At 37.0% G+C, this 13,520-nt stretch overlaps 1 protein-coding gene across 3 annotated transcripts in view; it reads left to right on the top strand.

Annotated features, from left to right (window-relative positions):
* Positions 1-13,520, top strand: part of THSD7A (thrombospondin type 1 domain containing 7A) — a 438,927-nt gene that overhangs the window by 320,592 nt on the left and 104,815 nt on the right. For all 3 annotated transcript variants that reach the window (XM_043588979.1, XM_043588977.1, XM_043588978.1), the window contains 2 exons: positions 4,086-4,280; positions 12,694-12,928. In XM_043588979.1, the coding sequence (XP_043444914.1) occupies positions 4,086-4,280; positions 12,694-12,928 (430 nt within the window). The remainder of the gene's footprint in view (positions 1-4,085; positions 4,281-12,693; positions 12,929-13,520) is intronic.

The following is a 13,520-nucleotide window of genomic DNA, read 5'->3' as shown; positions in this document are numbered from 1 at the left end:
CCCTCTCCCCCCTTCCACACCCCCACCCCCTGCAGCTCACATGCACACATGCACTCTCTCTAAAAAAACTGTAGATTAGAAGTTGACTAGAAAACATTTAAGATCTCTGCTTCTTTAGTTAAACTTCTGCTCTTTGACACAGTGAGCTTAAACTTTCTGATCTTCATTTGTTTCCCTTTAAAGTAAAAATTAGATGTTAATATCGGTATCAGAAGGTCATTGTAGGGATGACTGGGCAGCTCAGTCTGTTAGGCATCTGACTGTTAGTTTCAGCTCAGGTCATGATCTCATAGTTTGTGGGGATGGGCTCTCAGCTGACAGCGTGGGATTCTGTCTCCCTCTCTCTCTGCCTCTCCCTCTCTCAGTAAAATAAAATAAGCATAAAAAAAGAAGGTTGTTGTGAATGGTCCAAATCCAGTTACATAATAAATGAATCATGAGGGTGTAATGTACAACATGGTGACTATAGTTGATAATTCAGTAATGCATATTTGAAAGTTGCTAAGAAAGTAGATTTTAAGTCTTTATCTCTAGAGAAAATTGTAACTGTATGTGGAAACAGATGTTAATTAGACTTATTGTGGTGATTATTTCACAATATATACAAATACTGAAGCATTATGTTGTGCTCCTGAAACTAATACAATATTATATGTCAATTATACCTCAAAGAAAGCTCATTGTGACAATTAGCTGAGATGATGTATATAATATTCATAGTACGGTGCTTGACAAAAGATGGGCAATCAGTAAGTATTCACGGAATGAATATTTTCCTCTAAGTACACCTTATATGAAGAGAAGTATAAAAGGAAGTTCCACAGAGAAACAATTGATGTTAGGTATGTAATCCAGATGAATTTGTAGCTGCCCCTTTCAAGAGGCAGTATGGTGCTATTCAAAACACAAGAGGAGTAAGGCAAAAAAATCCTAGAATAGTGCTTCTCAGATTTTATGTACATGCACATCACCTGGGGATCTTTAGAAAATGCAAATAATGATTCAGTGGATGGGGTCTGAGAGACTGCATCTCTAGCAAACGGCAGCTGGTGCATATGCTGCCTACGCACTGAATACACTTTAACCAAGTCCTAGAGCACTTGAATGTTTGGCAAGTTAAGAAATACTTTACTTAAATCCATGTTATTCTAGTCCAGCATTCTGTTTCCTGACAACGACAGGTTAAAATTAATTCATTTGTTCATTTAAAGGAAGATTATTTTGTGCCTGTTTTGTACTAGGCACTGTTTTAGTTTTCTGAGTATAAAATAACTCAGATAAAGATCCTGCCCTCATTGGGCTTTTAATCTAGTGGTAGGGTCAGAAAATAAACTTGTAAACAATTAATTAAAAGTTTCCCATGGTGATTAAAGCTGTAAGAAAAGTAAAATGAAGTCACTGTGAGTTTGTGTATGATCAATTAAGCCTCCTCTAGGAAGGAGACAATTGAACTAAAACCCGAATATTGAGAGGTAATCTCTGAGGAAGTCTGAAATTTTCATACAAAATGAAGAGACAATGCCAAGGCCCTGAGGCAGTGATGAGATTGATCTGTAGGAGACAAGAGGAAAAAGCCATAATGGCTGGAACATAATGTAATTATTTGGGTGCAAGACAATGATAAGCGATTGGGAGCAATCAGGGTCAGGGGCTTACCTGGCAAAGCTGGGGAGAGTGAAGAAAGGGCTGAAATCTAAGGAAATATTGGAGGTTGGATCCAAGGTGAGTCTTAATAGCTTTGCAGAGGATTAAAATGTACTCTAAAAGGGGGGTTGTCTAGGTGGCTCAGTCACTTGAGCATCCAGCTTTGGCTTAGGTGATGGTCTCAGGGTTTGTGAGTTGGAGTCCCACATCAGGCTCTCAGATCCTCTGTCCCCTTCTCTCTCTGCCCCTCCCCTCTCCTATGTCAGCATGTGCACTCTCAAGCACTCTCCTCTCTCACTCTCAAAAATAAACAAACAAAAAAGAGACATACTCTAGAAGGATTGTGCCTGGCCAGAAATACACCTGGCTAAGCAGAACAAGGTGAGTGAAAATGAGCTAACATAAGATATCGGACACAGGTTGTTAAAAAAAAAAAAAAAAAAAAAAAAAAAGAAAAGAAAAGAAAAAAAAAGAATAACTTGTAAAGTAAGAAGCGTTCAAATTGTGCATCCCTTAAGTTTATGCTATGAGAAAGAGAAATATATCATTTATGCTAATGCAAATTAATCTTATAACACACATGTAGCACAGTTCAGTTGTTGCAGAATGAGTTAAATTTTTCTGAGTAGAAATCATTAAGTAACTATTAGAGAAGAAATAAAACTGTAATTCCTGGCTGACTGTAGGCTGTAGCCCTAAATTTGCCTGACTTTTCACAGGATACTAGAAATGAAAGTAAAAGAGAGTAGATGGAACATTAAAAGTGGCAATGAAGAAAATAAGGCATGCAAGTCCCCTCTTGCACTCAGAAAAAAGTCTACTAGGAAAAAGAGTCATCATTATTATGTAAATTGAAGAATATTAAATGGCTTGTACTATAATTATTTTTGTACTGAACCTTCAGTACCTATAAATCTACAGTCTATCTTCATAGTGTTTTACTGGGAGATAGGCCAAACCCAAAAGCCAATAAAAGCAGAATTAAAAGAGATCACACAGATCATAGTAACTAAAGAAAAATGAATGATATAATGATGAGTCCAATTGTCGTTTCAGTGAGTCTTACTAGTGAGCAAATCTAATAACTTAAAACCTTGCAAAGTAATGGCTGTTAACATTCCACTTGACTTCTGATTGTGTCTAATGATTTAAAGCTCTGCAAACTAGTAGCTATTAACATGTTAGGGCATTTCCAATCGATGTTTGATTTTTTGTCTTGTTTTTCAAATATATGAATAAAAGGCTGTACATTAACACGATGCTCCTGACCTTCCATTAGTGAGAAACAGCTCTGAGTTGTTTTTCTAACAGCAAAGAAGAATAGCTCTTCTTTGACTCAGTCACTCTTTCTCCCCTGAAAGCATGATGGCCCAAGGCACACGTTCTGAGAGAGTCATCTAGAATTATGGTCATATTTTGTGGCAAAATAGTAGATGAAATTTTGGTTGTTTGTGTTTCGTTTCACTCTGTTCCATTGACGTCATTAGCACCTGACATTAACCAACTAAGCCAGAGAGTTCATTTGATCTTCTATTTTGGTCATTTTTTGTAATTCTTTTGGTTATCTTTGGCATTTATTAACCTCAACAACATTTTTTTTCTCATTGGCCTTTTGTATATCTCATTGTATTCATTCAACAAATACTAAATGAGTGCCAATCTGTAGAGCTCCCAGGGTAAGGGAGGGAGTGGAGTGAGATAAAGCTGGGAAGAGAAACCACAGCCAGGTCATTTGAGGTCCTATAAAGTATTAAATTGCTCATCTCTATCTTAAGAGCAACAAGAAACTTCTGAAGAGTTTTCAGCACAGGAGTGATAACCATCTTCTGCCATTTGCTTACTCTGTCGTGTTTCTCCCCCTTTCCCACCAGGCCCACCTTAAGTAGTGGGCTTATAGTGTTATCCTATTATTCATATTTCCTGGCTATTTCCAACTAACAAAATATTTTTTATGAAAGAAAAAGGTTGCCAATCATACAAAAATAAATTCCCTGTGAAACAGAGTTTGCAAATAGAGATACCTGAGTTGGTTCATGAGAACATATGGTACATGTTATGGATAGAGTTGTTATCTGTAAATGATGACTCATTTCCAGCAATGCCATAAAGAGGGGAACATAATTCATTGATGCTCCTTATTGCAAGGTTAATATCATAAACATAAAAATCACTTACCAGGTTGGTATCTATAGTATAAAAACACTTTCAGCACTGTGCTTGATTGACACACCTAAGCTTCTGACAATAAAAGAAACTCCACTGAAGGAAATATATTTACTCCTAGTGTTCTTTTAACATCTGGCTGTAGTACACTTTGTTTTAGCTTTGTTTTTAACTAAGAACAAAATAACCTAATTTATCTTGGTGCCCATCTGGTTGCAATTTCTCATTTTACATTTATTTAAAAAATGATAGATTGTTCGTGCTGATGTCTTCCCCAGGAGAAGAAGTTGACAGACAGCTGTGTAGAGATGCCATCTTCCCCATCCCTGTGGCCTGTTATGCCCCATGCCCAAAGGACTGTGTGCTCAGCATGTGGTCTGCGTGGTCCTCCTGCTCACACACCTGCTCGGGGAAAACCACAGAAGGGAAACAGATACGAGCACGATCTATTCTGGCCTATGCCGGTGATGAAGGTAAGGTTGGCCACCAGCTTCACGAGGGATTTGGATTCCTTCCAAAAGTTGGCTTGCCCCCCCCCCTTTTTTTGTCTTCCCTGGTTGAGGTGATGCTCTACAAAAATCTTCCGGAGATCTACTTCCAGAATCCCAGAAATCAAGGAAATTTAATATCTGTTAACATATTTAGCAACTTACTCCCATTCCCCAAAGTTAATCTTGAAAATAGATCCTTAATAAAAGAAGAAAGACTCTTAAAAGTAAACTCACATTGCCTTTCTACCCTCCTAATAATTGCTTTCCAGTTTAAATGGTAAACCTGGGAAGAAGTCTGAAAGAGGCTCCCCAAATTCCATATGTCAGGTTTGATTATTTTTCTCTATTTCAGTAGTCAGTTTTTGCTTTTGAAATCTCATTCGACCTTCTCATAAATAGGCATATATGTTCAATAGTAAAGGTGGGATTTTTATTATTTGGTTTTTATGTTTGTTTGTTTTTAGAGAAACACTAGCACAGCTATTGGTTGACTAAAAATTACATGTATTATCTGCCATTCAGGTTACTGAACATAGGTTCTAAGATCCAGAAGTCTCGTATATGTAGACTGCGTTCATTTAAAAAACAATTTTTTTAATGTTTATTTTATTTTTGAGAGAGAAAGAGAGAAAGCACAAGTGGGTGAGGGGCAGAGAGAGAGAGGGAGACAGGATGGAAGCAGGCAGCCTCCAGGCTCTGAACTGTCAGCACAGAGACTGACACGGGGCTCGAACTCACAAACCGTGGGATCATGACCTGAGGCAAAGTCAGATGCTTAACTGACTGAACAACCCAGGTCCCCCTGATTGTGTTCATTTTTAAAATATGCTGCTCCTTAATCACCTCATCCTACTGGGGAAATAAAACATGCTGTGTCATAAATTCATACGTGACTTGTATAAGCTTTATTGTAGAGAAATACAAGGCTCTTGGTAATTGTCTCTCAGGCTTACATCGAAATGCTAATTCGGCCTCTGTGTGACTGGGTGATATGTTATACTTAATGTTGCCATTCTTGAGAATATCATAGGAGTAAGGAAAACATAGAAATCATCAAGTTCTATCACATTAAGGCATGTTCTGTCTCAAGAATATAGGCACATATTATTGAAACATTATCAAGCTGAATGAGTCTTCTCCTCGTTCCCATTTAGCACATGTAAATAATGATTTCTATTTGTAGCATGCATGTGTTTCTCTGTGTGTATATCCCCAAATAATAGATTGGGGAGGAATTTTTATGCTGCCAGTTTTATTTTTGTATTCGTGAAACATTTTCGTGATGGAAACCTGATGGTGTTTTCCTTTGGCCAAACTTGCTGTCTGTGAATATAATAGCTATGCAAAAATATAACTACCTTGGTCTTAAGACATGAGAGAAAAATTTAGCATATTTGACACAGTCAACCTGTAGGAAAATTTATAATTGTCTTTAAAGTGTCCAAAAACCTTTTCCAGTCACCTTAATATAAATTTAACTGTAACCCCCTAAAATAGTGTATCATGGAACCAAACAAAAAGATAGAACCTTTTAGAAAGTCATATTCCTTGTCTTGTCAAACAATAACTCTAACCTTGTATAGATTATATTCGGACTTCAAACTCTATCAGCTCAGATTATGTCTTGGACTTCATTAGAATTAGATCTGTGGTCACTGTGCTTCCTATAAATCTATTATACTCTGCAGACACTTGCTGTGTGACTAGTAATGAGTGACTTTTTGCCCCGTGAGTCACATGGCAGAGATTTTGCCATGCTTGCAGAACTCACCAGATCATTATTTCTATAGACATGATGCTTCACACTGAAAGGTCATGAAATGCTTTAAAGGCAGAAATTTATGATTGCTCTTTGGTATGTATCATCTTCTTAGTTTGAAAGGGTGAGACTTCGATAATTTTTAATTAAGTCTAGTAGCTGTGTCATAAGCAAGCTGTGCTGGAAAATTATAGATGTTTATAGAGTAAATCATAAAGGCATGAATTCAAAACATAATTTTATGTGGAAACCATAGAGGAAACTGTCAGTAGGGAATCTGCTTATGTTTGTCTCTGTTAATAACAGCTACAGAAACTTGTATAATTATATGAGATATTTAATGAAGAATCTGTCATTCAAAAACTATTTAGTACCGATTATTTGCTGGATACTGAAACATATTTTCTCTTTCACAAAAAGTCTCATAATTTTGAGCTATTTTTGAAATTATTTAAGAACTTTGTTTGCACGAAGTTTTAAAATGTGTTTCCCTGCTAAGTAGGAAACCCTTTATAATTTTACACAAAAGTAGGTCTTTCTGTTATTCCCCAAGAATTAATGTTTTGTATGTCATGAATTTTCTTCATTTTCTAAATCAGAAAATTACTATGATAACAATAAGGGAAAAGTCACATTATTAGAATTATATATTGCATGCTTAAACATATAGTTTTCTAGTGAAATAACTTCTATGCAAATCCATGTGCAAAGTATCTATCCAGATTTACACACAAATCTGTGTGCAAAGTATTTATCTGGATTTACAAAATAAATGCTGCTTCACAAAATAAAAGATACATTTTTATTTACCTCAGTCATAACTTCACCGTTAAACATTATATGCTGAAGACTACACAACCTCTTGTATTAATTAGAGCAGCCCAAGTTGTGTTGCAGTAACAAACAGCTGAGAAGCTCAAAACCTTCAAAGAGAAATTATTTCTTCCTTATGGGAATTTTGCTGTGGTGCTGGGTAAGTTGCTAAGACAGTCTGCATTGTAGTGTTGAACCTCCATATGAAGACCTACGTCTTCGTCCCCATGCCAGTGGAAGAAGAGTAGAAGAGTCTCTCTGCTGCTTTCAGAACATCAGCATTAAATTCTTCCATCCAGAAGTGACATATCATTTCTACTGCCATTTGATTGGCAAAGCAAATCATATAATCACAGCTTGAAGTTGAACCTCATTTCAATCATGGCAGGGTGGGCCAGGAATATAATCCTGTGTGCTAGAAAAAGGAGTGCTAGCTCCTGGTCTTACCCTTGATTTACTTCGTCTTCTTATGGTGTGTGCATGTCTTGAGGAACACTTTGTAACCTATTATCGGCAATACACAAAAATTGTCATAAAATAATTCTTATCCAAATGTCATTTGGAAAGCAAATACAAATGGTAGCAACTAGAGGTAGGTAGTTAATATACTGAAGAAAATAAAAATTTTTTTTTCAACTTAAAAAAATAAGTGTGTGTGTGTGTGTGTGTGTGTGTGTGTGTGTGTGTGTGTAGCTTCCTAAGCCTTGACTTCTGGTTAAATAAAATTGGAATTTCTCTTTTTAGATTTGTATGATACCTTGAGGTAAAAATCTTCCTTATATTGGATAAACTGTATATTTGGGTGGGTCCCAAAGCTTCTTTAAAATTATGCAAGGAAAAGGATGCAGAGATCCTGCCAAGATTTTTCTGGAGTTTTCCATTGCCTCTTTGGCTCACAAGGCCATCCAGGCCCTCAATATGCGCTGGTTTGCTGGCCACAAGGTGATAGCCAAAGTGTACAACCAGGGTTGTTTTGATAGCAGTAACCATTCGATGTGACCTTGACCCTTTTCCCTGGACTTGCACTAGCTCCTGGTTTCCTCTGAGTTTTATAGAGTGATTCCTTGGTGTCTCAGGCCTAGCCACCCAGTGAGGGGATAAAAGTGCTGATGCTCTTAGCCCTGAAAAAAAAATGATGTGGAAAGATCTAAAAGGAAGCAATGTTTTAACACTTCATCCTGGCATATTTTTAATATAACTAATAGTATGTTGAATTGGAATAATAAATTAAAAATTGATGTTAGATTTGTAGCCTTCCGAATTTTTTGAACCCATGTTGCAGATCTCTTAATAAACTTAGCTTAAAAAGAAAACATGATTTTCAAAATGTTTTCCACTGAGTATGATAACAACTTAAGTCTCATTATATAGTTAATTATCCTTACACAGCAAGAAATGAGCTTTTTTTTTTTTTTTGCAAAGTTCAAAATGACCTGATATGATAATTTCATCAGCCAAATTTTAGTGTGTATTTACACCTGCTTTAAACATATGGAGAATAGATGCAAATTAAAATAGAGTTGTGCCAATCTTTTTCACAAATAATTAGCAGTCTTCAAAAATTGTATTTTAAAGTACAAAACATTGGGTAGAAGAATGTTTATATTTTAACTTGGGGTTTTCACAGTTAAAAGATTTTAATCCTAAGGGCCAGGGAGCGTTTTTATTCCTGGACAAATCTGAAGAACTCAGGATCCATTATCTAGGTATATCCACACATAATTCTGCCTTCTAGGTAAAAGTGCTGTCCCTTCTTACCCTCCCATTCTAGACTTTGAAACAGGAGTGCTGTGTCGGTCTGTCCCTCCATAACCACCAAACAAGATTTATGCAGACTCCATGGTGGGAAGTCTTCTATCTCTTTCTGCAAGGAAAAACAAAGGGGAAAAGGAGTAGAGATGGTGTGCTACAGCAGAATCTTCTGAGGTTCTCTCTGGCTAACATTCTTCCATTTCAGTTCCCCGAAATCATGCCACTGCCAATGTGCTTTTCACTTGGAGGTGGTCGGCTGTCAAAGGGTTTTGGGCTGCAATAAGCAGTCAAAACTACGAGCACTTTAAAGCTGTAATTCATAGTACACTAATAGCCACTTAGCAGGAACCCGGTCCACTTCCTTATCCTGACTGCCAGTTCCTTCTCTGTGTGAACTTTGCACCCTAATGGACGGTATCAATATTGCAAATTCCCAAAATCATATCTGCCTGTATGCCTTGCCTTTTATTTTTTCTTCTGCTTCAATAAAATTTTCCCTTTTTTCTCTCCCTTCCCAGAACTCTGCTTGTCAAAATCCCACTCCTTCAAAATTCATCTCATTGCCTTCTACCTGAGGCATTTTTAGTCACCCCAAAACTAATGGAATCTATACTTTTGAATCCCAATTATACTACCTGTTTTAACATTATTACTATATTCTGACTAAAATTATACCCATTTGTATGTTTGCCTATGCCTACTACTTCCCCCCCACTGCATTATAAGATCCTTGAGAGCAGCAAAAACTATTTATAACCCTGCTAGGTATCTCTTGAAGCGCTGGACATAAACATTGCCTACTATAACACTCAATACACTTGTATTAATGTTTCGAACAAGGTTCCTTTATCTTTTCAGTCTTTTCAGCCATTTAAATTGTAAGAACTTCAATGTCAGAGCCAGAAACCCAGGAACACCACAGCTCTGTTCAAATGTATGTTAACAGGGGCGCCTGGGTGGCTCAGTCGGTTGAGCGTCCGACTTCGCTCAGGTCACGATCTCACGGTCCGTGAGTTCGAGCCCCGCATCAGGCTCTGTGCTGACAGCTCAGAGCCTGGAGCCTGCTTCAGATTCTGTGTCTCCCTCTCTCTCTGGCCCTCCCCCCGTTCATGCTCTGTCTCTCTCTGTCTCAAAAATAAATAAATGTTAAAAAAAAAATTAAAAAAAAAAAACAAATGTATGTTAACACAGTTTTTAGGGACTTGATGTGGGGAGGAAAAGTTACTTTTTCATTTGTTAGAGACGTTTCGCATATAGTAGTTGGTGTTTTTATATGAGCATGGACATTTCTTTATACAGTAGAATTTCATCAGAGTAATATAAAGTCTGTCCACTTGCCAGAATGATAAAAAGTCTAAATAGTCACATTAGTATGAAGCATATATTTTTATGTATAAGAGGATGTTTTTAAGAATACCATTGATCACTAATTTTGTCATGGGTGACATTTTATAATTTCCCCAGTACTATGGAAATATTCCCACGTGTCTGGAATTAGATCTTCCCATAAATAATAAATAAATTCAATATTATATCTATCAATTTTCCTACCGTAAAATTATTCCCAAAACAACAGAACGGATGCCGCAATGACTGATTACCCCAAGCCATGCTTTCAAAATTCCCGCATCGTCATTCTAATTAAGAACACATTGGGGCTTATCTGTGCGAGTATCCTGACACCAGTCCAAAGCTGCTGATGTGGCTTTAATGTGGATCGGGGCAAGAAAATAAATAGCCTTTATGTCTGTAAACTTAACAACCATCTTGCAGTTCCTCAACACGTTACACTGATGTTGTAGAAGTTTTTTTCTTATCATTTGTTCCAAAGCCAACCAGTCAATTCCGATGTCAAAAACAACTGAGGAGTTTTAGAATCACAGTTTAAACAGCATACATACACTCACAGTAAAAATGAGGTAAATAAAGAAACACTTTTTTTGTAGATCAATAATTTCACTATTAAATTTAAGGTATGGTTAAAATGGTTGCCTAAAATGTGCATATGAATGTTTATAATTAGCATGTGTTTGTCTGAGAGAGAAGATTGGATAAATCTAGAGCCTCAGGGAATGGGTAATAAGAGTGCTCATTTACTTCTCCCCGATCCAATTAGTATGTTTTAGAATCCATTCCTATTCAAATCCTAAACTTCTTTTCAGAGGCTGCCAGGGTCACTGAGCTGTGTGATGGAGGATAGGCTATGATCTGTGACAGATGTTTTCACCATCATGAAGCAGGGACATTAACGAAATGCTACTTCATTCTGATGTTGATCCCATGTTCACCACTGTATAAATGATTCTGAATTGCAGTTAAATTCTCATATAAACTGCCTACCGATTTATTTGCTGAATTAGAGGGATGCCCTTAATTATAAGTGAAGTGATAACTGAAGATCATCTCGGAGTGTGGTTTTGTTTATGACTTTTACCCACATCTCAAATTTTGGAGTTGTCTTCCCTATTAGGATCACTAGCTATTGAATCACCTTTTCTTATTTAACAACCAGGTATTTTCTGCCCCTAAAATAAAATTCAGAGGCTACATAAGTTTAAATTGATTAAATTGTCAATAAAGTAAGCAATAAATTGCTCCCCGACTCTGCTTTTAACGATACAAAGCTTTTTATTTTTATAATTGGCATTATAAATAGCATAGTGGTAAGACACTGAGCTCCATAAATTCTTAACTGTTACTGTTACGTCATTTAAGTTGCATTAGTTCATTTGCCTTATAATTTTTAACTTGTCAGGCAGTTTGGGGTATAAAATAATGTCCCACATACAGAGTACTTATAACAAGGCTAGCACATAAAAAATGGTTCCAAAATGATAACTTCACACCATATTCTGTTGATTAAAAGACGTATCCCTTTTACCTTTTATTATCTCTGTAATTATTACATCTTACAATGGATGCGTTTTAAAACCACTATAGCCAGACAGAAGTTATAACATAGTTGTCATTGCTAGTACATGTGAATTGTGTTGTTATTCCTGGTGACAATAGCAGTTCCATGATATGTCTGCTAAAAATAAAAACAGCAAAGAACCATTCTTCGTTGCTTGCTTAAATCTTTTGTTGACAACTTCTGGTGCAGTTAAGAATGCAACAGCATCAAAACTTAGAGATGGGAAGAAAGACCTGGAAAGAACAGGGAGTACTCTTTTTAAAGAAATCCTACATCATCAACACTTTTGAAACAGGATGATGGTTCTATATAGGAGAACAAACTTGGATTCGTGTGAGTTAAAAAGTGACTCAAGAGATTTGGACTCTGAAAATGAGATTGAGGAATGTCTTCCCTTTTAATGTATGCAATCAAGTGATATATTTTTTTTAAATGTAAATAAGTCATACAAATGGATTTCAATAAGCATCAGTAAAAAATAGGATTGAAAAGAAAACAATGTATCATAGTTTAACTTGTAGCCATTGCTCTTTCTTTGAGGAATAAAATGATGGTATATCTCTCAGCCAGTGACATCTTAGATTTGAATAAATATGATACTATCATTACTACATGGCTTTCCCAGTAATGCTGTAGAAGATCAGACAGCATCAACTGATAAAAAAAAAAAAAGAAACAAAAAAACACACAAAAAAACCTGTTTCTAATTGCCCAAATGCCTAATGTATTAAAAGAAGCAATACTTCAAAACACATATTTAAGATTTTCAATTTGGAAGATAACATTTGAGAACACATTGGGTTTTCACCATGCACAGAGTCTCAGTGCCCACATTTCCCTGGGCCAGCAATCCATAGGGTCCATTTGTACCTCATTTTCAGCTTCTCTGGAGAACAATGGCCTCTCTCTTTAAGGTGCTCCATAGTTCCCCCCTCCCACCACAGGCAAATACCATGTATACTGTATAGCTTAAATTTTAACCTGGAGGATGCCAAATGACGTAAGATTAATATGTAATTTGCCTTCCTAGCAGCATGCTGGTCACATGCTATGTGCTAATAAATGGCGGGTATCATTGTTATCGTTAATTCCAAAAGAGAGAGAACAGTAAGTTTCCTGTTAGTACCATATCTAATCCTCTTTGTCCATTTTTATAGGTGGAGTTCACTGTCCAAATAGCAGTGCTCTGCAAGAGGTACGCAGCTGTAATGAGCATCCCTGTACTGTGTACCACTGGCAGACTGGCCCCTGGGGCCAGTGCATCGAGGACACTTCCGTATCATCCTTCAATACAACTACAACTTGGAATGGGGAGGCGTCTTGCTCCGTGGGCATGCAGACAAGAAAAGTCATCTGTGTGCGGGTCAATGTGGGCCAAGTGGGACCAAAAAAGTAAGGGCTTCAGAATGACAGCAGTAAATACTGTGGTCAACCATGCAGGGGATTGGCTCAGGCTTCACTTGCTTCATGAAATGGAGCATTTTGATGCTTGTCACACCTGTCCTCAAGAGTAAGATTTGTTTGTTTTGAACGTCAGCCACTAACAAAGTTCTAACAGCTCCGGAATCTTGTGCCTGGGATCTATGAATTCCATAGAAGTATTTCTCTGTGCTATCTACTTTCATTTTTCTAGTAGCGCTTTCTCCTTTTATGAAGCTAGTGAGGCAGTGAGGGAAGTGCTTGCTCTGGGCCTGGCTGATCGATAATGACCATATATGAAGTCCTAACAGTGCAGATGATCCATGACCTCCCATGTACCCGTAGGCTGTGGAGTCTGCCGATCTAGTTTAATTGGGCTGTAGCATTCTATGATCTGCCTTTCATTTCCCCTGGAAAATACTATATCAAAAATACTGAGGCCAAACTTATTACATCTTTTAATGGTTAAATGAATAAGCCATTTACTTCTAAGAGAGAGCCTTGGGATAGGATGAGTGTTATGATAAGTAGAAAAACCATCCGTTTCTCACTGTGGTTACAAGTA

The sequence above is a fragment of the Prionailurus bengalensis genome, chromosome A2 (genome assembly GCF_016509475.1).
Source record: "Prionailurus bengalensis isolate Pbe53 chromosome A2, Fcat_Pben_1.1_paternal_pri, whole genome shotgun sequence".
NCBI lineage: Eukaryota > Metazoa > Chordata > Mammalia > Carnivora > Felidae > Prionailurus > Prionailurus bengalensis.
The sequence above is the reverse complement of the archived record's forward strand: the minus strand, read 5'-3'. Positions and strand labels throughout refer to the sequence as shown.